The sequence below is a fragment of the Serinus canaria genome, chromosome 3 (assembly GCF_022539315.1).
Source record: "Serinus canaria isolate serCan28SL12 chromosome 3, serCan2020, whole genome shotgun sequence".
NCBI lineage: Eukaryota > Metazoa > Chordata > Aves > Passeriformes > Fringillidae > Serinus > Serinus canaria.
The window spans coordinates 34,443,942-34,467,088 of NC_066316.1; the positions used below are offsets into that span (position 1 = coordinate 34,443,942).

The window sequence follows — 23,147 nt, forward strand, 5'->3', positions numbered from 1 at the left end:
CTGGATTGGAGATCACCATTTTTTTAAGCAATCTAAAGAGATTGGTTATCTTGGGTCACTGGGAGGATGCCCTGTTCTCTGTCAATTTCAGAAAGAGGATCTGTTTATTTTGCTCCTAGGGTTTTCTGTTCTTAACAAAGTATTAGAAAAAGATCATAATTGCTTATATCCTGCCCATGCTGTCTTACTGCTCTCTATTTAGAGAAGCTTCATGAGCCTCATTGTTCTTACTCCTAACATGAGTTCCAATAAAGTCACAGACAATATCACCGTATTACAAATTAATCTACTTAGCACATTAAATACTATAGGAATAATTTTGAAAACAGAGGCATTAATCTTGCATTCTACCCATACTTCTTCATAGATGTTTCTTATATTACTAAAATGATATTGGAATGCAACATAAAGTGTACTTGGCCTTTCCAATGAAAGTATTGAAATAATCTACTGCTGGTGGCATAGGAGCCTTCCTCAGAACACAGAATTATAACGTTCAATTACTTAAGACATCTGTTAGTGTACATCTTTGAGGGGTTGTAAAACATACATCTGGAGATACATTTTAATAAAACTCAACTTTAAAATCAAAATTAAAAAGTAATGGCTTATTACAATACTTGCTATTATAGGTAACAGAGTAGAAACTTTTACTTACTTTTACTTGTTTAAAGATTCCAATATGTCAAAGATTAACATGTTAGGACCCACAACTTGCACATGCTTTAAATATGTAAGTTCCCATTTTCCACAGCTGAGAACTTAATGACAGCAACTCATCATGTTACATTAGGGCATAGAAACCTCCATCTCTGCCTACTACTGAAGTAGGCATAAGATTATTTTACTGTATTAAGAAACAGAACACGAGTGAAATGAAACTTGATTACAAAGCATGAGGAAGAAATCACGTGCTACCTGGACACGATGGACAGCACTGCCCTGGATGTATGGTGGGGTTGGCACAGCTGGGGACAGGGCAGGTGATCAAGGCGCACATTTCCCGTCCGTTATGGCAGTAGCATTCCCTGCAGCCATCGTGCCAGCTCTCCTCGTTCTCATGCCGGCGCCCATCCATGGACAGGCAGGAGCCTGTTTTAACAGGAGGCATAAGGGAAGCTGTTGCCTCTGCAAAAACCAAAGAAAAATGAGGTGTCCTGATAAGCATCTGCTGCTTAGGAAGAAACACCAACTTCGTGACTGGATTGCATTTATTTTTAAAGCACATATAAGACAAAGTAAATAATAGTTCTATCATTTACACTAAAATTAACAAACAGGAAACAATTAAAAGGTACACTGAAGGGGGCAACAGGGTGCAGTAGAATTTCCTGTAGTATTTCCTTGGAAAATATAATCACTTCCTTCTGTTGAACCTATACTTTTTTTTTAATCAATGAGAAATGTAGTACTGTCTAAAATAATGTAAGAAAAAGGAGAAATGCAATGGAGGGAAATAGCAGATGGCATGTAGCATATTTAAAATGAAATATTTAAATACCACAGCACATTAGATTATCTATAATGTATCTGAGAGCAAGTAGTATATAAAAACATTTAAATGAGCTATGCATGGTCTTGCAAATGATAAAAAATTGCAATCAGGTGCTAACAGGGTAATGGTAGATACTGGAAATATTCCATATAGTACTTCTTGCGAGAAATTATTTGTTTATATTACTACAATAAATGAGATATTTTGGAAGAGAATGATGAGAATTTCATCCCTAATTTCTTTTAGCTTTTACTGAGATGAGAATACAGTAGCTTAGACTGTGGCATTACTTGCATTCTGTCAGAACACACAAGCAATTGGTCCAGGGAGGATAAAGTTTCATTTGTATCTTAAGGGGTATTTAAGTGCTGCAGGATTCAGCCTCAATATATTTGTTAATCAGCGGAGTGAATTTAGAGCCAAACACTCCCTCATCCACATCACTGTTATGATGAAGGATGCAGGAGCAGTTTGTCAGTGAACTGACTTGTTTTCAGTGGTATGCCAACCATGTTCTCCTGACATATTTATAATGTTTTTTGTACTAAGTTCTTAATTTAATTTTCTTTTAAAAAAGGATAATGTATGAGAAGTAGTAATGTTTACATGTAGTTTTAGGAAGTGTTCAGCTTTTTTGCTTGTTGGTTTTTTGGTGGATTTTTTTTTTTTTTTTGCACACTAGTATGTAGGTCAGCACTTCTTCAGCTGTGGCAGATCTATCAAAGATGATTTCACAAGCAGATGGTACAAAGTTAGTTTGAGGCACATTATCAGAATAGAAAAGCCAATGCACAGAAGTTATATTAGTATACCATTTTGTGAACTAAAGAAAAATGCTGCATAAGGATAAAATACTTCTTAGAACAGACTTCATCCTGGTGCATGAACAGAAATACTATGAAAAAACTTAGATTCAGTTATTACACTTTCATAATTTAGTATCAAAGTATTTAAATTATGATTTGAATTAATATTGCTGGAATACTGCTCTATATGAAAATGATTATTGACACTCAAAAGTCCTAAATAAAAAGACTTTGCTTCTTTAGCAAGGGAAAAGGGTATCTGAAGCAATCAGACTTTTTTCCTGAAATATTCTAAAGGACATTCCATAATTTAGAGAAACATACATAAGCATACATACTCAAAATTAGGTTCACAAACTGAGATCGTAATTACAAATTGAAAAGTGAAAACAATCAGTACAAAAGCTAATATTTGAAAAAACCTAATGTGTAAATACAAAACAGGAGTAACTAGCTAACTAGAGGTATGGTTGAAATGATCTGAGATACAGTAGTGCACAAGGAAAGGAAGTGTGCAATGTGATACCTCTGCAGAAGAGGCAAGTTCAATATCAGACACAAGTACAGGAGCACTGTAAATTTCAATACAGCACTACTACTTCTACTAGTCTGAAGATTTTACTGTGGCTAAAGCACAGTATCAAAGTTTTGAACAGTGATGAGAGACTGCAGTAACTGGGTTTGTTTGACTTATAAACCCATTTCCCACCCAAAAAATTTTTCTAAGTCTCCAGTTGTAACCCCTTAAATATTGCAAGAATTCTAAAGCGAATGGTGCTTAGCTGCTCCAAATGTCTGCTAAGCTCAGGAGAAGAAGTAACCAGTTCAATGTGTATAAAATGAGACAGTAATTTTAGAAAATTCATTTTAAAATGTCATGTTTCTAACCACAGGTAAACACTACTTTAGAAAGGTTTGATTTTTTTCTCTTTCTGTTTTGTTCTGGTTTTTTGTGTCTTTTGGAAGTGGAGATTCTTAATAAATTAAATCTTAGACAAACATCTGTCAAGGATTATCCAGATACACCCTATTTTGTGCATGGGTAAAGAAGTGGACTCTCAGTTTGTCAGAGTACTACTCCAGCCTGTACTTCTATGGTTCTATTAATCCTAGCACAAGCTATTTCTGGCAGAAGCAATTGAGAAAGTGAAGCTAATTCACAGGCAGGGGATTTACCCAACCATTCCTCTTACTTAAGGATCCTGGGTCAAAATTTTAGCAAGGACTCACATTTTCCCCAGAATGTACTGGTGATTGTTCTAATCATTCTTTGACAAAACTGCAAATGAAGTGATGTTGAAGTGATATGCTCATGGCTTGGTATCTTTACGATCATGACAACAGTAAATACTACTTAGAGATGGATCAAGTTAACTTCACTAAATAATTGTGCACATTTTAAAATCCATACTTCTTAAGGAGAACACCTAAAAGTGTGCATACACATAATGAGTGACCAAAGTTTATAGTCTGGGAGGCAATCACGATACATCTAAGGGAACACTTTGTCTGTACTTAGTCACAGCATTATGGCAATCAGGAAAAAGTGTTCTGATTGTGAGACAAATGACAAGCTGAGTGGTAAGAATTATCTCAATGGGACACCATTCAGCAGTAACCCTTTCTTATTTAATTTTTATAATTTTAATTTCTAGTAAAAGTCGTATATTGTAGCTTATGTCAATGAAATCTCTGCTTCTCACATCTGCAAAATATGTTTATAACATTACAACTTTTATTTTGCTAGAAGTCTGAAAGTTTCTTAAACTGTGTGCATCATATAATATTATATAGAAAAAAGATAATGGTGGATATTTTTGATTCAAATGATTGCATGTTTGCCTTCAACTACGGGAGAGTGACTTCAAGAACTCATACATTTTCTTCCAGTCCTATGTTCCCATAGCTTGTTCTTTTACATTTTATAATTTTTTTAAAATGGAGAAGAAATAGCAAAAAGTTGAGAATAGGGTCATTACACAAAGCAATTGGTACTTGACTACAGCTAGAAATCAAAACACACAAGTAGGAGTCAAAGAAAATAAGCATGAAAAAGCAGTTAGGATCAGAGCAAAACCCAAAAGTTATTAAATGCAACACGTGGAGATGAGCAATGAAGGAAGTTTGATACCCAGACTAATACAGAACATAACCTGAAAATATTGTAAGGAAGAGAAATGCTGAAAGCAGCACAAGTATATGGCAGACAAAAAATGAACATCTGATCTCAAGGTCCATCTTGAACTTGGTGGTTACAGGCCGGGGATGTAGCATGTGTGAAATTTTTAGCTTAAGAATACCAAGTCCTTTCTCCTGGGCAGCTGTTCTTTCTAGTCATTGCTCATTAAGATTGCCCAAAAAGCATCCAAGAAACAGCACTCCAATTTTAGGTGATATACTGGATATTTATCAAATCCAACACTTGTTTGTAAAGCAAAGGCAATGGTGAAGAAGGCAAGATGAACATCACTACTGAAAAAAATGCCCTCAATTAGCTTATTATTAGCCGTTCCTTATTAAGAGCCTGATCCAAATTTTATTAATGACAACAAAATTTTAGTGACTTTGTAGTGGGAGATGAAAGCAGAGCTGAAGTTTTCTGTTGAAGCCCAGATGAATAGATAATAACAAACATCAGCAAAACAATTATTTTCTTTGAGCAATGTTGAACTGGTTCCCCCCCCAGTTTTCATTTTTCAATTTGTAAATATCCTCTGCAGTATTGCTCTTCTTTCACCCTGGTTTCCACCTGCTTTGAAGACAAGTTGCAGTTAGAGGCGGTAATGCAGGAACACATACCTCTGCACTTGCAGATAGCACAGCCGTGACTGTTCTGCTGGAAGCCCAATGGACAGATTTTACCACAAGGCAGGTTGGGGCACTTCTTACACCGACAGATTTCACAGCCATGCTTGTTCTTCCTAGATGAGCAAAATAATTTGTAAAAGGTCAGCAAGTCACTTTAAATATCTACATCTTTAAAGCAAGAACATCCCCCCCAAGGAAAAGACTGATGAGCAAAGAAACTTATTGTTAACTGCCACCCTTAGATCCAGTGGTTTTATGGGCTGTACAAGCTTTATGGATTCCATCCCTGGCATATGCTCCCTCCATTCAGTGGATCCTATGCTGAATGTTTCCTTGTTTTTTTTACAAAGGCCGATAATACTATTCAAACTTTTGGCACAGATGTACGAAACAAAGAACAGACATGGGAAGTTATAGAACATGATCTAGCAGGATAGAGGAGAAATAAATGATGTAAATCTCTAGAAAGCCTGGCTTCAAGCTGTAGAAAACTTTATTTAATTTTTAGTTAAAAGGCTGAGAATAACTAATTGCAATACAGTAGAGTGGAAAATTAAAGACTTTATGTATTCCTATCCCACCAAAAGGAATGCTTCTTTCCATTACTGTGTAGAGCTTTCAAACAGTGAGCTTTATCTAGCAAATTTCTTCAGACAATTATGAAAAGGCTTTGGTTTCTTTAAAGATGCAGCAATTCAATATTTTCAACTACTAACTTTTAACAGTCTTAAAAGAAAAGTCACAAATATGATGATTACTCCTTAACTGTTCGATCTCTAATATACTTTTCTTCTAATATTTCCTTCTTTTGCATCCTATTTGTGACTAAATGTTTACATTAAAATAGAGATTTTTCCTCCATTACACCCCAAGTTTTTAATGAGCACAACACACCTGGAAGTCAAACACATGGTATTTTTAAAAAGAATTTGGCACAGTAGCAGTAAACTGAACAAATATGCTATACAACCACAAAACTGAATAGTTTTCACACCAAGGTAAAACTCAAAGTGAAATGATCCTAAAGTAGTTCTTGCCACAACTTTAACCCTTTATATTACAAACAGTTCCATATGAAGATTTCTTTAAATGTTATTAATTTCATTCAGTGTAATTTTTCATGTATTTTGTCGAGAATGACAAGATTAGACTGCTGATTTCCAATTTCTAAAAAATCACCTGAAGACTTTATTAAACATTCATTATTTAGAAATATCAGCCATTGTGCATAATAAAATTATAGTTTGCATGTAAACCCATAATTTAAATTGAAAACTATTCTCCAAATAGCTTAAAAAGATTTAAAGCTCATATTTTTTTCAGGTGCACAAAATCTTATGGGAAAAATAATCCCAAAGACAGGGTTCCTGAAAACAGTGGCATCAGCTTGAAATCAACTTGTTTTTAAAATATCTTAATCTTACAAATACCATACTATGCCCATTAAAGTGTGCTGCATTTTAAAAATGATTTTGCTATATACTTCACATAGATTTTCTAATAAAACTGTTTAGCACACACTTGAGGAAAAAAAAGGAAGAAGAGTGTGGTTTTGTCTAAGTAGAAAAATCACATACATGAATTGTAATTATGCTCTGTAGATCAATGTATTAAACTCATGATACATAAAGGATAAAATACTATAAGGAATCCTTATAGGATTCCTTTTCTGTAACTTCCCTCTGGCTCTACTTTCTCTCACTTGCAAAACTGACAAAAAATCTCAGCCACTCATGAAATCAAGATGCCTGAAAATAATTTTATTAACTCCTTAATTTAAAATCCCTTGTTTTCTTCTCTCATTTACTATTCAGTGTACTAAGAGGACACACCACAGTAAAAACGGTGATTAAAAAGCCTGCAACATTTATGAACAAGGGCCAAAGAGAACTCTAAAATGAACCAGAAACTTAATGAGTATTACTATCAAAAACTAGGAGTTGCAAATGTAGTAAACTTCATTGAAAATCCTAAAAAAAAAAAAAAAAAAAATCCAGAAAAAATTGAATGTTATCTGAATGACCTCCTGTCATGAGGTAGAAATTAAACTGTTATGAAAAGCAGGCAGTAACAGGGAATGAATCTATACAAAATAAAATTTACTGATAAAATATGTAGAGATGCCACTAGAACTAATTACTAAGAAATTTCTGCAACAAAAGATACCTCTTTCATCACCTGTTTCACAATTGAATAAATACCACAAATATTTACTTTTATGGAAAAAGAAGTCTACCATAAATGCAGATTTATGAATGCATTTAGAAAAATATAGATAAGATATAGTACCATTCTTCAGGAATCCTGTAATTACCAAAAATATCTTACTAAAACTAGTTTGTTGTCATACCAAGATTAAAAGAAACTAGAAATATTAGATAATAATTTGAATAAAATAAATGGGCTATAAAATAGAAGTTCCTCAAAGCATGCCAAAAGTATTTCAAAAAGCTACATGTAAGAGATATTACTTATAAGTAGCTTTCTCATCTTGTTTGTCAAATTCTTCAACAAAATTTAAGCACTGCTTTCCTTTTATAATCCGGTTTTTGAGCTTCTGTGTCTAAATCTGTTGATCAAAATGCATTTGGAAGAATACTGCACTCCCACAGCTGTAAGGACGTTTCTATTTCCCTACTTCCCCCCGCTGTGCCACAAAGCAAACCCGAGTGGACGGGCCTGGACCTTGGCGTATTTTCCGTACGCGGGGATTGCGTGAGCGTGCTTTCGGGATGAGAATACGTACAAGTATCCAAAGGGACAGTACTTGTCACATACAATGGGTTTGCACTTCTTGGGCCGCGGCCGGCACTGACAGATCTCACAGTTGTGCGCGTCGGTCTGGAAGCCGAAGGAGCAATCCAAGGAACAGCCCGAAATGAGGCCGGTGCACAGCTCCTCCCCTGCAAAGGACACACACAGCTTATGGCAACGTGAAAACTGCTCGCGCCAAACACATCCTCAGCACACTAAACCTTCTCCTCCCTTTCACTTGGTCTCTTTCTTAATACTGCTAGGCCTTACCTTCAGATTGTCCTGTTTTTAAAATATTTGACAGAATTCTCCAGTAACAACCCAAACTGTATGAGCAGACACTACAGCATTCTTCAGTTCCTGTCAGCAACTTGGGGAGCACCACCTGGTACCACAAACTAACATGATTTTATAAACAGATGCACAGCCAATGGAGTCCAACATCCATTGGCTTTTGATAACACATATAAAATAACACATAATAGCCACACATTATATGGGTTTAGTACGCTTTTGTTCAATATAGGTAATCTTTATTTATCTTCTACTTATTTTAAATAAGTACTGAAAGGCTGGGATATATTAAGAACTTTTATTTTTTTATGCTGTTTGCTGTCAACTTGATTAAGATCTGCTTTTCAAAATATAACTTCAATACCCTAAGAAGTGACTGCAGCTTAGAGATGCTATACTAAAAGATCTGTTTCTTGAAATCCAAGTTTCATCTGCCTCTTGTGGTGGCATAAGAAAGATGTTGAGCTATTGGCATCTCAATTTTTCTGGTACAGAGATGAATAAAGGTCATTATATCCCCTCTCATTGCAATTTACTATTTTGAGATTGATCGGATTCTTTTTGCTTTTCTTGAAAGGAGAAATGCCAGAAAGACCACTCTTACCATATTGTGGGATACAATGTTCTTTTATTGGTTGCAGAGGTGAGAGAAAACAGAAAATTATGAGGTTTCTTACACTAAGGATGCAAAACACAAGGGAAAGTAGTGACCATTACTACAATAGCCAGCCTGAGATCAAAACAGAAAAAGAGGGACATATAATTAAGATTCTTCAATAGAAGAATATGATGGGTGATATCCAAAGGCCTGACTTCAAGAGTGATTTTTAAAGGATGGCTGATCTCTAGCTGGAACTTCCACACCACTATGAAGTATTGGCTGGACAGAGGTCAGCTGAAGATTATTCTTCCAGATTTGCTCCTCATTTGAGACCTGAAGACCACTTTCCTTTAGAGGGTTGAACATTTACAGATACGGTTTTTCCAGAGAGGAGATCAGTTATTAATACTGACTTATTCTCTAAAATGGCAATTTACTGAAGGAAAACTACAAGAAGGAATCTTTACTGAAGGAAAACTACAAACAAGAAGGAATCTTGCTTTACTTAAATACTTCCCCTTCTGTGTTTGTAATGTTGCACTTAAGATTCCAAAATCTTGACTTAACCAGATGTGGCTAAGCCAAGTGTTTCCTTATCTTTTCCACCAAGTTACTGCTCATTTGATAAAGAAGGCATGTTCCTTACTGTGTCAGAATGAGACCAAAACCTCAGAGAAAACTAGCAAATTCACTGCCTATTTCTGTGGAGGAATTTGGGTATGCAAGGGCAATACAACATAAGAGTCTCCTTATTCCAAACAACAGTGCTCAGTTTAAATAGGATGAATATAATCAGGGTCATGGCTCTCACCTCTCCACTTTTATGCAAATTTGGTGTCTGAAGCAAAAAGGGTGTTCAAGTCTGGGGTTGTTTTTGCTATTTAGAATACAGAAAAAGAAATGCCAGATCCTTTCATAACCTCTAGAGATTGTGTCTGGAAGCAGAGAATCAATACCACAAGATTTAAGCATTTACTCTCGGTCAGATCTAACCTTTGCACAGCAACAGTAGCCCTTGTTTTAGGTTCTTGCTTTAGAGAGAAACACATACACAAAGATCTTCATGAAGAAGTTTTACACATTTCTGGAGGATTAAGTCAGGCCAATCTACAAAGAATACTAATCTTTTTAATATGTAGCCACTAATGCTGATTTTAAAACATTATAATGCAGAGGAAACTTTGATATTTTTCTCTCACAAAGAGTGAGTTATGTGTAACACAAAGACTTTTCTTGAAGCAAGTTAAAATAATGAGAATTTGTCTTTCATTTATGACTTTTTATACTAGGATGTTTGTACAGAATTATTCCCTAGCAACACACAGTGATAATAAAATTAACTAAACTTTTCATTATGCAAGACTTTACAGGGTAATCATAATTTTTAAAACTAGGCCAGAACTTTATAAAGAATGTACAGAGAAGGATAGGATGTACAGAAGGACATCTCCAAAAAGAATTGAGTGAAGTTATGACCTTTGATATAATGTAAGTTATGATCATCTCCTGCAGATGCTCAGAACTGATCTGAGCAGCAAATAAACTGGAAATGCCCAGGTTGAACTGAGCAGAACCATTCCTTTTCTGAAGCATACTTTGTCAGGGAAATGAAATGTTTACATGGCCATCTATAAACAGTAGGATCACGAAGACAAGGGAAGAACAAAGAAGGGACATATGCAAAGGCATGGGGGGAATAATAGGTATCTTAAAGAAGTAAAAGGAAGAGCTGGAAATAACAAAAAAGAAATCTAAAAAAAAAAACAGAAGAAAGAAGAACTTTTTTTTTCTACTTGGCATATTGCTTTATCTTATTTGTCTCCAGATTATCTGTTAAGGAGAGCTGTTAAAATACAACATTCAGGTTTGACCATGAAGTTATAGAAGGTGGCAAAATAATGACTCAGAGTCCCACAGCTGAATACTTTGTCTTCAGTCTTCTATTCTGCTCTGATTTGGCTAGTGAAACTGCTTTTCATAAACTGCAAAAACTGCTTTTCAAAAGAGAAGTTTGTTACATGTAAAGTTAATATACTTTATTAAAAGGCTCAGGGTGTCTAAGGGCAGTGCTACAAAGCAGGAAGACATCCCAAGTGTCTCATCCCAAGCAGCTTATGATGTTAAATATACTTAAAACTCAAATAGTCAGCTGACATACTAACTAGGAGATCCAGTCTTGAAGCAATATCCTCCATGCTTAATCCTTTACAGAGTGAGTTATCCTCAAAAGAATTTTCACTTTGTAAGTGGCCAAGAAAGAAAAGCTCTTCAGAGCCTTGAGGTGGGTGACCAATAATCACCATTGCCTCCCAGAAGTAGACAGTAAAGAGCATGTGAGAAATCATCAAAAGTCTGGCTATGTCAAACATTAAGGGAAGGTTTGCTGAAGTCAGTGCAGACAACTGTTAATGTATAGACTTTCTAGTGTTTCGTCAATGTTATGTATGAGGTGATCAGAATAATCTCCACAAACCTCTGCTCCCAGTCTAATAAGATGCTGAAAATTAAATTCTGCTAAGATGCTCTGTACTGAAATTAACATGTTATTGCACTTAAATTTCTGACAGTATGACTGTACAAACAGTGGAAATAGATTTTAAATCGTTTTTGAAGAAAAACTCCACGAAGAAATGTAGTGTCATGAAACTAAGGGTGCAAATTCTGGTCTGCTTTCTGAATTTGCATCTAATCATCTAAATGTCTCCTATTAAAACATTATTAAAACATGACAACAGCAGGCAGTCTCTAAATGAAGCACCATCTGGTATGGAGTTTATGTCCACTGAACAGGCCTGATGAAAAGCACAGTCCAGCATTTTACGCCAGGTATTTTTTTCAGAAAATTAGGTGAATCACCAATGTCACAAAGCAAAGCATAGCTATCAGAGAAAGAAATATGAGAAAAAGATTGAAAAGATTGCAAACCTAAATACTCATATGTGGATCAAATTCAGTGTGTACAATTGTCATCCTGACAATTTTTCTATAGCCTTAGCTATTGCATTAAATTTATCGCTACTAAAATAGTGACTAATTCATTATGAAAAGACAAGTAAAACCAGAAATTTTGCTAAGGTTTTGCATTTCAAGTGACACATACTAAGGAACAAGGAGAACTAGTTCACTAGTTCATGAAAGTCAACCTGCAATGAACTCAGGAAATCTATTATGACAAAATGTTAGGAGAGTATTTGTTTGAGGGTGTTTTCCAACTCTGCTTAGATAAATTTCATGAGGAAACTGAATCCCAAATCACTAATGTATTTGCAGAGAAGAGATCCAGCCCTACCTGGTCTAATAACTGCTTCAAAAGTGTATCAGGGCAACCAGAAAGGCTGAAATGAGGATATAGCAAACATTTTAAAAGCTTATGCAGAAGAAAACTACTGTTCAGAGTTTGACAGAACTGCATTATGCACTTGCACGTCACTGCAACTCTAACAGAATGGAATTAAGCTTCTGATCACAAAGTGTAAGCTATTTTTTTGGGTTTTGTGACTGATTAGTTAGAGTGACATCACACAGAGAACTAAACTAATGGTTAGATAGGAAGTAGAAGACTAAAACAGAAACAAAATGATAAACAGGAATTAATTAAAGACATCTCTCATTGTATTGCTTAGGGAAACATCTGGATTGAGAGTAGGGTTCTACATGGTGAGTAGAAAAATGTTCATTCATTTTTCTTATAAAACATGAACTAGAAAACAATTTGCATGACAAGCTCAGAGTTCTGATGGAGGATATTGGGTGATTCCAGAATGATACTGATGAGCTATGACTTTAAGAAAAGATGAATGTGTTCCTCAGTGTCTCAGGCTCACAGAACTGTATTTTTACAAGAAATACTTAGCTTTTTAATGTGACATTAGCTGAAATATCACATAAAATGCTGAGAGAATCAAGTACAGTAGAAGGCTAGGACATAAACATGGAAAGGTTGTTTGTCCTGAACCAGAGATGTTATTAAATAGTCCTCCTGCTTAGAACTAATACTTGAGGACTAACAAGCACTGAGTACCTATAGCAGTGAATCCCATCCACACAATAAGACCATGCAGTTTTTCTGCCACATGCAACCACGACTGCAAAAGCAGCAGCAAAGCCAGTTACCAACAGGTCCAGCTGGTAGTTCACAGTCTAGTCAGTCTTCACTAGTGCTCACCACACTGGCAAAAGCTATTGCTTACAGACTTTGAGTCCTCTAAAGACTGCAGTACTAGCAAATACTTTGCTCTACAGTTTGATACAATTAAACACATTATATGCTGACTTGCATATGGGAATTTCAAATTATTGGATTCATTTAGATCAATTTAATGTGATGCTGTTGGACAAATACAAGCAGAAAGAACAGCTGAAGATGAGCCAGTCTTCCAAAAAAACCCATTTGTGAATTATTATCAAGCAGATATTGGTGAGGTATTTAAGCCTGGTCACCATTGTCCATAAAATCTTTTTAAATATAGTGATTTCTTTTTCCACTTTCTCCACACACTTACAAACCCTTTCATACATGCAGACTATAATAAAACAGAAACTGAGAGTTTCAGAAGAGCATTACACAGTTTAAGAGGAATCTCTTTGGGATATGGAGGATGGGACAACACTGTAGAAAAAAGTCTTGAGAACCGATGATTCCAAACTACCAGATAGTTTGCATGTAGAATGCTCACCAGATATGGTGTTTTAAAACTCTTTCCAGTAAGTATCTTATTCTCAACACTAACATCAACTCTAGTTTTAAAAGGTTGTCTGATATCAGTAAAACTGAGTAAAACTGGCCGCTGAAGGAAAGAAAAGCATGTTCAAAAATCAGCATGTAAGAGCAGCTGACATACTGAAGTGACCCACTATGGTTGAGGTCCCACCTTGCAAACAGGACAACAAAAACATTCTGTCCCATGGTATGTTAGCAGTGTAAAACATTCTGTCCCATGATATGTTAGCAAGGTCTGCATTTGGTAGAATTAACTTAGCAGTGGAATATTTCAGATACAACGCAACCTCTCCTTCTCAGGCATAGCATCTCAGGGCAATGCATCTCAACAGGAATCACAGGCCTTTGTCCTAAATTCAAACCATTGTATGCATGATTTTTTCCTGATTTCAGAGTGCACACATCCCTACCTCACACGAACCTATGAATATTTGGAGTGCTATAAAATATGGCCCAAAAACCTCTAAAAAGTAAACAAAATTCAATTCCATGAATTGCATGTTAGCTCTGAAAAGGGTCTTCTGCTTGAATTTTTAATAGATTGATTGTAATTCCAGCTCTTTTTAAAACAAAAAACAAAAACATTCTTTTTTCTAGCATATACATGGTGTTTAAAAAGCTCTAGGCTCTTAAACTGGGATATTTATGGTTTTCCAAAATATTATTTTACATATGGACACACTGATATTTGAATCATAAGGACTGAAAATCATCTTATCCTAAAAAGTTTTGAAAATGCATTCTATGTTGAAATACTTTTAGTTTTCAGTCCAGTAATTCACAGATGAAAAAAACAACTGCCAGAGAATACGAATAGATACATGACAAGAATTATGTCAGTATTTCAATTTGGCTTAGGCTGGTGTCCATTTTCACAAATTTGTAGCATGGCTACACAAAGCTAGCTACATACCTTCACCAGTATTACTTTCTCGATGCTGAGGACAGATCATATCAGGAGAACTGTTTCACAGTACCTTTACAATTAAGCACTCCTCAGCCGTCCTCTCGGTGTGGATTGCTACTGCTGCTTAATCTTCGGGGGTGGGGATCTGGGGAGGCAAATTTATGAAGGAGAAAACTAGGTTACTTAACAGTAACTGGAATTCTCTGAATATATTGCCTCCACAGATCCACACTAACCCTCCCTCCTTTTGTTAGACTTAAATCATGATTCACAAAAGCTGGAAAAAAAATGAAGAGCCTGGGCGCTGTGATGCTAAAAACCCTGTTTAAATAAATCATCTTGTGAGTCCATTGAGGCAAAATAACCACTTGGATATGGGCTCTAAACAAATCTAGGATTCGCATACAACACATGAATTCATGAAAATGAAATTGTAGCAGTGCTATCTCTAAGGTGGAATTACTGTATATGATCAAGGTTCGGGCACGCTGATTTTCTTCTTTTTTCACAAGGCAAGCCAAGTGAAATTCTTATCTGCTTCTGTTGCACTAGATATATTGTAAGCACTAACTCCAATATATTGTAATCTTCAGAGATCCTGCCAAAGACTCATTCTAGCGACAATACAAATAATATTTATTTGGCATGAGTTGTTCATCATGATTCCATCCTCTTCAGGGAGCAGTTCCACTATCTTGCACATGTGCTTAGGAGTTACTACTTTTGTTCTACAAGAACATGTACTTTTTTTTCCTGATGTGAGCCTTAAATTTTTAGGAAACTTCCTTCATCCTAATTTTTCTATGGTGGTATTTCCTTAGCTGAAGTCTTGCCTGTAATAGCTATTCCCTTTTATATCACTGCAGAAGGATAACACATCCTTTTTCTCTCTTGCAGAATTACTCAAAAATCTAATATGTGCTCTCCTTAGCACCAAGAAAGATTGCCCAGATTTTTATTTTATAACTTTTATTTTTCATGGAACTTGTTGTGAAATGAAAGTAACACTGGGACACAACTGCTACTAAAACAGAAAAGTGTTCCCTAATTTATATTTTACTCTACTATTTCCAGGAATTTTGCATTGCCTGAAGTACAATTTGTGTGATTAGTATGCAATTACTGTCTGACCTCAGTTTGACATAAAAATGAACACAAAATAAGTTTATTTAAATGGGAAAAATTAACACTGAGAGAATTTAAGTGTTGAGAACACACATCCCTCAGTATGTACTACATACAGAAATACAGGAATGAAATATTCAAATTTTGGCTATAACATTGAAAGGTTAGGACTAACTGCTGAAGAATTAACACACAAAAATAAGGAATTGAGATGTGTTCTCTCATTGCAGTCCCTGCAAGGTTTTCTCAGGCTTTTCCCATCATCAGTCCCTATGCTTTTTCAGAGCTTTAACTGTTGCTATTTACGGACAGCCTGTAGATAAACCTACCTAAGTTTTCTCAAACCTGCATTTGAATGCCATGCAACTAAATAAAGACCCACACTGCCAATCCCAAAGCCCATGCTGGAATTTCACCCTGCTTCATCAGCTATAAAGGGAAATGGTGTGACTTGCCAGAATACTGAGGACAATGGCTCTGGTGTGTGCTAGTATAGACTGAATGATAATGGCTCCTTTTAACTCCATGGTAGAAAACATGTTGTTCTCATTAAAGGAAAAGGTACCAACACTTCCAAAGTTATTTCTGTGTGTATCCATAGGATGTGTTTTGGGGAGAAGGTGGTTTCATGTTGAGGGGACTGTGCAAACACATAATAGACCAAGATTTCTTATTTTTGAATAGTGATTGCATTGACTTGCTTTGACAGACAAAAGAGACTGTGACACAAAGTGGAAGATGATGCATTATAATATGCAAGGAAAATGACTCATCTCAGCCTTCTCCAGTTGCATCTCTCCATAAGGAATCTGAAATTAATGAAACTGGAAGACAGTTGCATCTTGGAACCACTAAGATAAACCTTCTAAATGATGCAAACAAATTTTAAATTAACAGCAACATTCTAATTTGATTCCATTTTAGTAAGATTTGAAATGTTAAAAAAAATATTAAACTCATACATGCTCACAGTTATATCCTGAATATATTCTACATGTTCAATTCATTTGGGGTAAAACACTAGTCTCAGTCACAGGAGAGATTTTAAAGGGCTTTTTTTTTCTATGAAACTAATCCAGGGAACAGACAGGGCCCACACTGCAGATGGTTGCTGAAGAATGACTTTGTGTGCAGCTGCAACTACCAATCAGATTTTAAATCCTATGTTGCTTCAATCAGCAGGCCTTATTAATCCTGCCATCAGTCTTCACTGGGGAAAGAGGAGTCCTGCCTCACAAACAGGAGACCACTGGTCTTCCACAAGGACTCCTCTGAATGGATTTGTCTTCCTAAAAACTTTACTCCACTCCAGTTCTCCCAATGAAAGTAAAGGCCCAGACACTCCAAACACAAGAGCAATTGCTGCACACTACAATTCTTTTCTTATTTGTTTTTTTCTCTTTGTGTTTTGCTCTTGTATCATCTTATGCCATCCTTTTTTTTTTTTTTTTTTTTTTTTTGTAATGCCTTTCCTGTTTGTCCTACTTGTTTTAGTTTTATTCTTGGTATTCTACAGCAGTTCTTCCTAGATTCTGGATTTTACTTTTTACCTTTTATTGCTATGTTAGTGCTGCTTTGGCTTCTAGATGCTACTGGTCAGTATGATCATTCTTTCTCCCTCTTCATTTGTAGTTCCACATGTACTTACTGAACTTTCTTCCCGTATAAGTCTTGCTCTGCTCAGTGATTTTTTTCCTCCCTTCTCTTACAACTATGATTTGGCTCTGCTACTTTTAAAAAATGTTTTATTTTACTTAGCAGCACGTATGTTTTCACTGCATGTTGCTACAGCATGTTTTTGCATTCACTGTAGAAATGAAAAGAAGGATAAAAGACTAAGTAAACTACTTCTATTAAAATAATATTCTAGAACTGTTTTGATTTGCTTCTCTCTTCCTTCTCATTCTGTAGTTGGCTTAAACAAGGTGGGATAGACTTGAAACTAAATTACAATGAAGCACCAAACAAATTTCATTATACTGTACTTACACAATCATTCCAAACAAACCTGTTGTACTTATTTCTGGTAACATGAATGTAAATGCAGGTAATAAAGAAGAACAAATTACACCTTCACTATGTTCTTCCACTTTATCATTTTGCTTTTATTTTGGCTGAAATAACTGAAGTATAGCTAACCTTCAGCAGAGCTATCTAAAGATAAATGAACAAAAAAATGAAACTTTAGTGGAAATAGATTATTAGAATTAGGATATGATGACTTCAAATGTTAGTGTGGGCACAGGGGCTTCCTTACTGAGGCAGTTAAATTTAACTCTGTTGAGCAGCTTAGACCAGCAAAAAGCAAGTGGATGCAGTGTAAAGACAATGATGTTCTCAAAAGTCCACATGAGTCGACATGAGCTAAAGCAAAAACATTCTCTTAAGAGAACCAAGATGCAACTGAACGGGTTTGGACAATAAAGTACACAGGATCTCAAAACACAGAGAGCTGGCACAGTACATTTTCAGCACATCTGACCTAAGACTCCTCCCTTCTCATTTCTCAAACACTCTTTTGTCCAGAGTGGAGCCTTGCAAGCAACAGACCTTATTTAACAGAAAAATTCAATTTCTGTCATTTTGATTGATAACCACCAAATGATGAAGATTTCCAAGCTGTTATATTTCTTCACTTCCTTGGAAAATAAAGGTCTCCGCTTCCTAAATGACTGAGATTTTTAAGCAATCTACTAGTCACATTATTTACTGAAAAAAAAGAGATGATAAATGATGCTGTTAACTTTGCTTCAGACAATTTGCTACGGTAAAATGAAGAAAATTCCAAGCAAATCTGGCAAGAAAAAAATTCCCCTGAATAGGTTCTTATGCACTATTTAATCAGAAATACTCTATCCAAGAACATCCTGAGACATGGTTTGTGTCCACATGCAGTCTGATAACCCAGGACAAAAGAAATCATCCTTTGGATTGGAGTGTCTCCAGTGCGCCAAAGTGGAGGGAAGGACTGCACGCACAGGCACAGATGATGAAACTTGTCATGAATGTCCATCTTCTTCTTTGTGTCAAACTCCCCAATTAATTTAATAATAACAGAAGGAGAAGGAAAATCAAATTAAAACATTAAAAGCAGCCCTTAACATTTCTAATGTTTTCCTTAGGAAGAATGAAGTAAGGCAAGTAAGTGATAGCTTGGATGTAACCTAAGGAAAGTCATCCTTCCACAAATATCCTTCCAAAGGTATTATTTCTTATTTGCCATGATAATGTTATGGCTTGCCCTATATTTACTTTTGTTAAGATGTCCTCTCCAACACCAATCCATTCCTAAAGCTTTTTAATTTGTACTACTTAAGAATTTTATTTTGACCATTTCTACTTAGGACCCCTACAATAGTCATATTGGTTTAGAAAGTGGCTGAGAATGACTGGACTGAAACCAAAAGAAGAGGAATGGAGTAATACTTTGGTTGTGGAAGCCTTAGAGGCTGCAAGAAAGCTGAGAAACTACAATAACATTACAAAGAGCTCCTAGTTTGGGTTGGCAGCCACAGAGATGCATCCTGCAGCTGAGACTAGTACTCCGCAGGGGTCCTTTGTTGGCCAATTCCAAAAACAAACCTGATACTGATTTATATTTCACCTGTAAAAACTGAAGTCTCAAGGAAACACATAGAGAAAAAATGTTTTTTGAAACTCACAAAATTCTCACAAGGCACAGTGTTTTTCCTTTGGGAAGAAATAGATGTTAAATCTTGCAAAAATGCTAACTAAAACATTATATATGTATATACAATAGATATAAGAATTTGTTATAGAAATAAACATAAATATGGATACATTTGCATTTATACAAACACTCACTCTCAAGCATATAATTTTCAAATATTTATCCTCAAAATTTAAATTTTGACGAAAAAAGCTAAGTCCAAAATAGACTGTTTAGCAATAGGAGTTTTTGAAGTGCAGAAACCTAGATGCTCTTAAAATTCTCTAAACAGAGGAAAATGAAATGTGGAATTCTCATAAGACTTTTCAAGGTCTATAGGAATATTAGGTCCCAAATTATTACCTTTTCTAGCCAGCTGTTAATTTTCTTACCTCAAAAGTCAAGCACTGTACATTTTCCTTAAAACACAATTTTCCTCAAAACGCAAAACACGAGAACAAAATTTTAAGCAAGCAACATCAGAAATCAGGAACCAATTCTTTAAAGATGAACAACATCTATAACACACACATACCAACACAACATATAATCAACCTCATGAATGGAAAAAACCAGCATACTGTCATTTTCACATACAATTTGGTATAAAAGGTAGAAGCCACTGTGTTTCTGCATACTCACTAGTTTTGCACTGACAAATGCGACAACCATTTTGGTCCAGTTTGAAGCTATAGATACAGTCCTTTTCAGTCAAAGTGCAGTTCACCAAAACCTCACAGGTGGGTGGACCTATTGTGATATACGTTGGTTCTGGGGGTAAGAAAAAAAAACCCACATAAATTTAAGACTCTTGAATATTTTAATTAAGTTCACAAAAATCCATACACATAAAATTACTCTCTTGTAACAGCAAAGAGAGTAATTTTAATTACTTTTGTTTCTGATTAATATTCTGGGTACTTTAGAAAAAATTTGATAAACAGACTTTGTTTCAAGTGTACAGTCAACAAAAACTGCATGAAGCTGCAGAAAATTTTTGACGTATCTAAACAGAAAAGAATTACCATGTTTTGTCTGTTTTTTGTTTACTATGAAATCAGCTTTTCTGCTTATGCAGTTTCAAACTAAATGCAAAATATTTATTTTGCCCACATTTCTCCAGAAGTGTTTAATCAAAATTTCATGCAGATTTTTTTACTTTAGAGACTGAACAGAATTTCTCTACAGTTGAATTGATTGATACTACTAAGCTGCACATCAAACATGTAACTCAGAAGTCAAACCTTCCTCCATGAGAATAACATCACCACTGCTGGAATTTACAGCAGAAGACAGTCTGAATACCAAAAGGGAATGCAAGATGCACTGCATGTGAAAGACCTCTGGAGAGCATTTATCATGGTTATTTATCGAAAACATCACTTCTGACAGTATACTTTGCTGTCCCAGATTATGCTTTCTGAGGTTGAGGAGATTATTGTCGACTGTAAGTTATTTATTGACAGTATAATACTTAACTTTTTGACACCATTTAAATATGCTGGAGTATGAAATTTGTTTTGATACATAGGGTAGACAGAAATAATAACACGCTCTAGTATAGAAATTTGTTAGAATAAAAAAAAATCCAGGCACTTACGGAGATAACAAGAAACCTCAAAATGACCATCACAAAACAGGATTCAGGAGGAGAGCAATACCTATCTTTTCTTAAACAATTTTTTGCTCTCTGAAACTATCTTGTGTTTTTCATAGAGCACAGGAACTGAAGAACCAATGAGTTCATAGTTATGAGCATTATTAGCATTATACAAAATATTCAGGAAACAAAAATTGCATGATTTAAAGAACTGTGAGCTTTCATTTCACTGAAGAACTGTTTAGGTGTACGCTGTTTTTCCATCTCAAAAAATGAAGATTTATACAAAAGTAAATTTAAAAAGCCTTCCATACCTAAAGTGATAAATTGTGAAAATATGAAGAAATTATATGGAATGGAGGTGGCCACATGTTGCCATCTATCATCCTCAGACCACAAATTTTGCCATTTTTACCTATAGGCAGTTGGTCTTTACTTTCAGAGTAAGGGTAAAATATTACTCACTGTAGATTAAGTTGTTAGAAGTATACACTGATGAACAAAATACTGATTTCGGTGCCTATTGGCTACATTCCAGCACACAGCTTTTGCACCCATGCCTTCCAGTCAACTGAAAATTATCCTATTACAAGAATGAACTTTTCTGCTTTCATTGTCTTTCACAATTTTCAGCTTTCATAGCCTCTCTCCAGCCTTGCTCTTCCCAGCCCAACAGTTTATGCAGGCAATGAAAGTTTTTAATCCTTTTAAAATTAGGTCAGCTAACTGGAGTTTGGAATGAAAAAACTGCATTAAAGACACTACAATTAAGTTAGATAACTTCAAACTTATCTCAGAGGTCATGGTTCAGCTTATGCACTTGCCGAGTAACACTCAAATTCTCTTGCTCATATCATTTCTATTAGAAAAGCAGCAATACATTTTGAAATATATAGAACAGTGCCAACAGCTTTGTTCATGCACAAACTGGAAGTCTGCATAATGGCATAAAGTCTCTCTAGATCCCTCAATTATTTTCCTATTTAATTTTTTTTTTTGGTAGGGATTTAATATAAATAACAAGTTTGGAGATCAAAGGATTGGTTTCCATCAATTCTTCATTTCACAGCTCTGACTTTGCATGTGTAGTGTAGAAAAATAGCCATAATGGGCAAACTATTTCAAAATCCATGGATTTTCAAGCTACAGTTCTTTTAGTCTAAATGAACTCTTTGTAGTTCTTTTCAAATTCATTTCATAAAGTATCTGACTAAATCACATTCATGTCTAATACTTAACATTTGCAACTTCACCAAACTATTGGTTTGGGAATCATGAACATATTGCTATATACCAATATACACCAATAACATGATAAATTCCATTAATTAATCCTGGCTGATTAGGCCTCTGTGTATATAAACTGGTTCTGCAACCAACCTGATTTTTAGCATTGCTCCATTCTCTAACCAAAATACCCTAAACATGCAAAAGGCCAGAATGCAAGAGCTGCCCTGAAGCTACAGTCAGGTCACTGCTCAGCCCCCACAAACCTTCCACTTCAAAGGACAAAAAGGCCACAGGAATCTTGTACTCACAGGTAGCTAAAACCAGTACAAATCATATGAATCATTACTGCTGCCCAGAGCAAAGTTCACTGACAATAACACAAGCCAGAGAACTGAAGGACACTGCTGTTTTACCATCTGACTGCAGATGTGAGGTAAAACATGCTGATAAAAAAAAGCAAAAAAACCTTACTGAAAGTTGAGAGATGCAGGTTAGTTAGTATTCATTGATCCACTTGGGTGTAAACTAAAGCTAGAGAGAAAGAGGACTGTGTTTTACTCCCTATCATTAAAGTCTACCCCTCAAGATAACTTCTCTGTAATTGCAGGTGTAACTTAACATCTAGGGAAACCATCCATAATTTTATATATCTACCTGTCAGTCTGTTGTATAATTTTTGGTGACTTTCCAAAACTAAACATCTGTATTTTGATGCTCCTTTGCCTTGGACACACAGACACAATTTTTGTGCCTTTGATAGGTGAAGTAATACAATATTTCTTATAAAGGATGAAATTAAATGGCTGTTATATTAATTTGAAAAGTTTGTTTGTCCTCTATTCATGGCATTTTATTATTCTGTTACCTTTCATTTTTGGGCCTACTTTCAGCATCCTCAGTGTTTTCAGTCAAGCTTACAAATCTGTTTCTTTTTCCCTTCTCTCCCTAAAGGTAAGCCCTGAGATACAGTAATTTTATATGCATGCCTGCTTCTCAATGAGCTGCAAACAGAGGACAAAAGAAATAATTTCATTCCCTACCCCCATACGTGCAAAAATGCAGCCAGGGGAAAAAAAAAAAAATTCAGGCCTTTTCACTTCACTAGACAAGACTCAACAAATAAAGCCAGATCTGCTC

The 23,147-nt window shown here is 35.4% G+C and overlaps 1 protein-coding gene across 3 annotated transcripts in view; it reads right to left on the reverse strand.

Annotated features, from left to right (window-relative positions):
• The window catches only part of CRIM1 (cysteine rich transmembrane BMP regulator 1), a 174,312-nt gene that overhangs the window by 16,218 nt on the left and 134,947 nt on the right, over window positions 1-23,147 (reverse strand). For 2 of the 3 annotated variants that reach the window (XM_050972859.1, XM_009091824.4), the window contains 4 exons: window positions 19,823-19,951; window positions 7,856-8,012; window positions 5,101-5,222; window positions 919-1,128 (listed from right to left, as the gene is read on the reverse strand). In XM_050972859.1, coding sequence (XP_050828816.1) covers window positions 919-1,128; window positions 5,101-5,222; window positions 7,856-8,012; window positions 19,823-19,951 — 618 coding nt within the window. The remainder of the gene's footprint in view (window positions 1-918; window positions 1,129-5,100; window positions 5,223-7,855; window positions 8,013-19,822; window positions 19,952-23,147) is intronic. The other variant, XM_050972858.1, reaches the window with a different exon arrangement.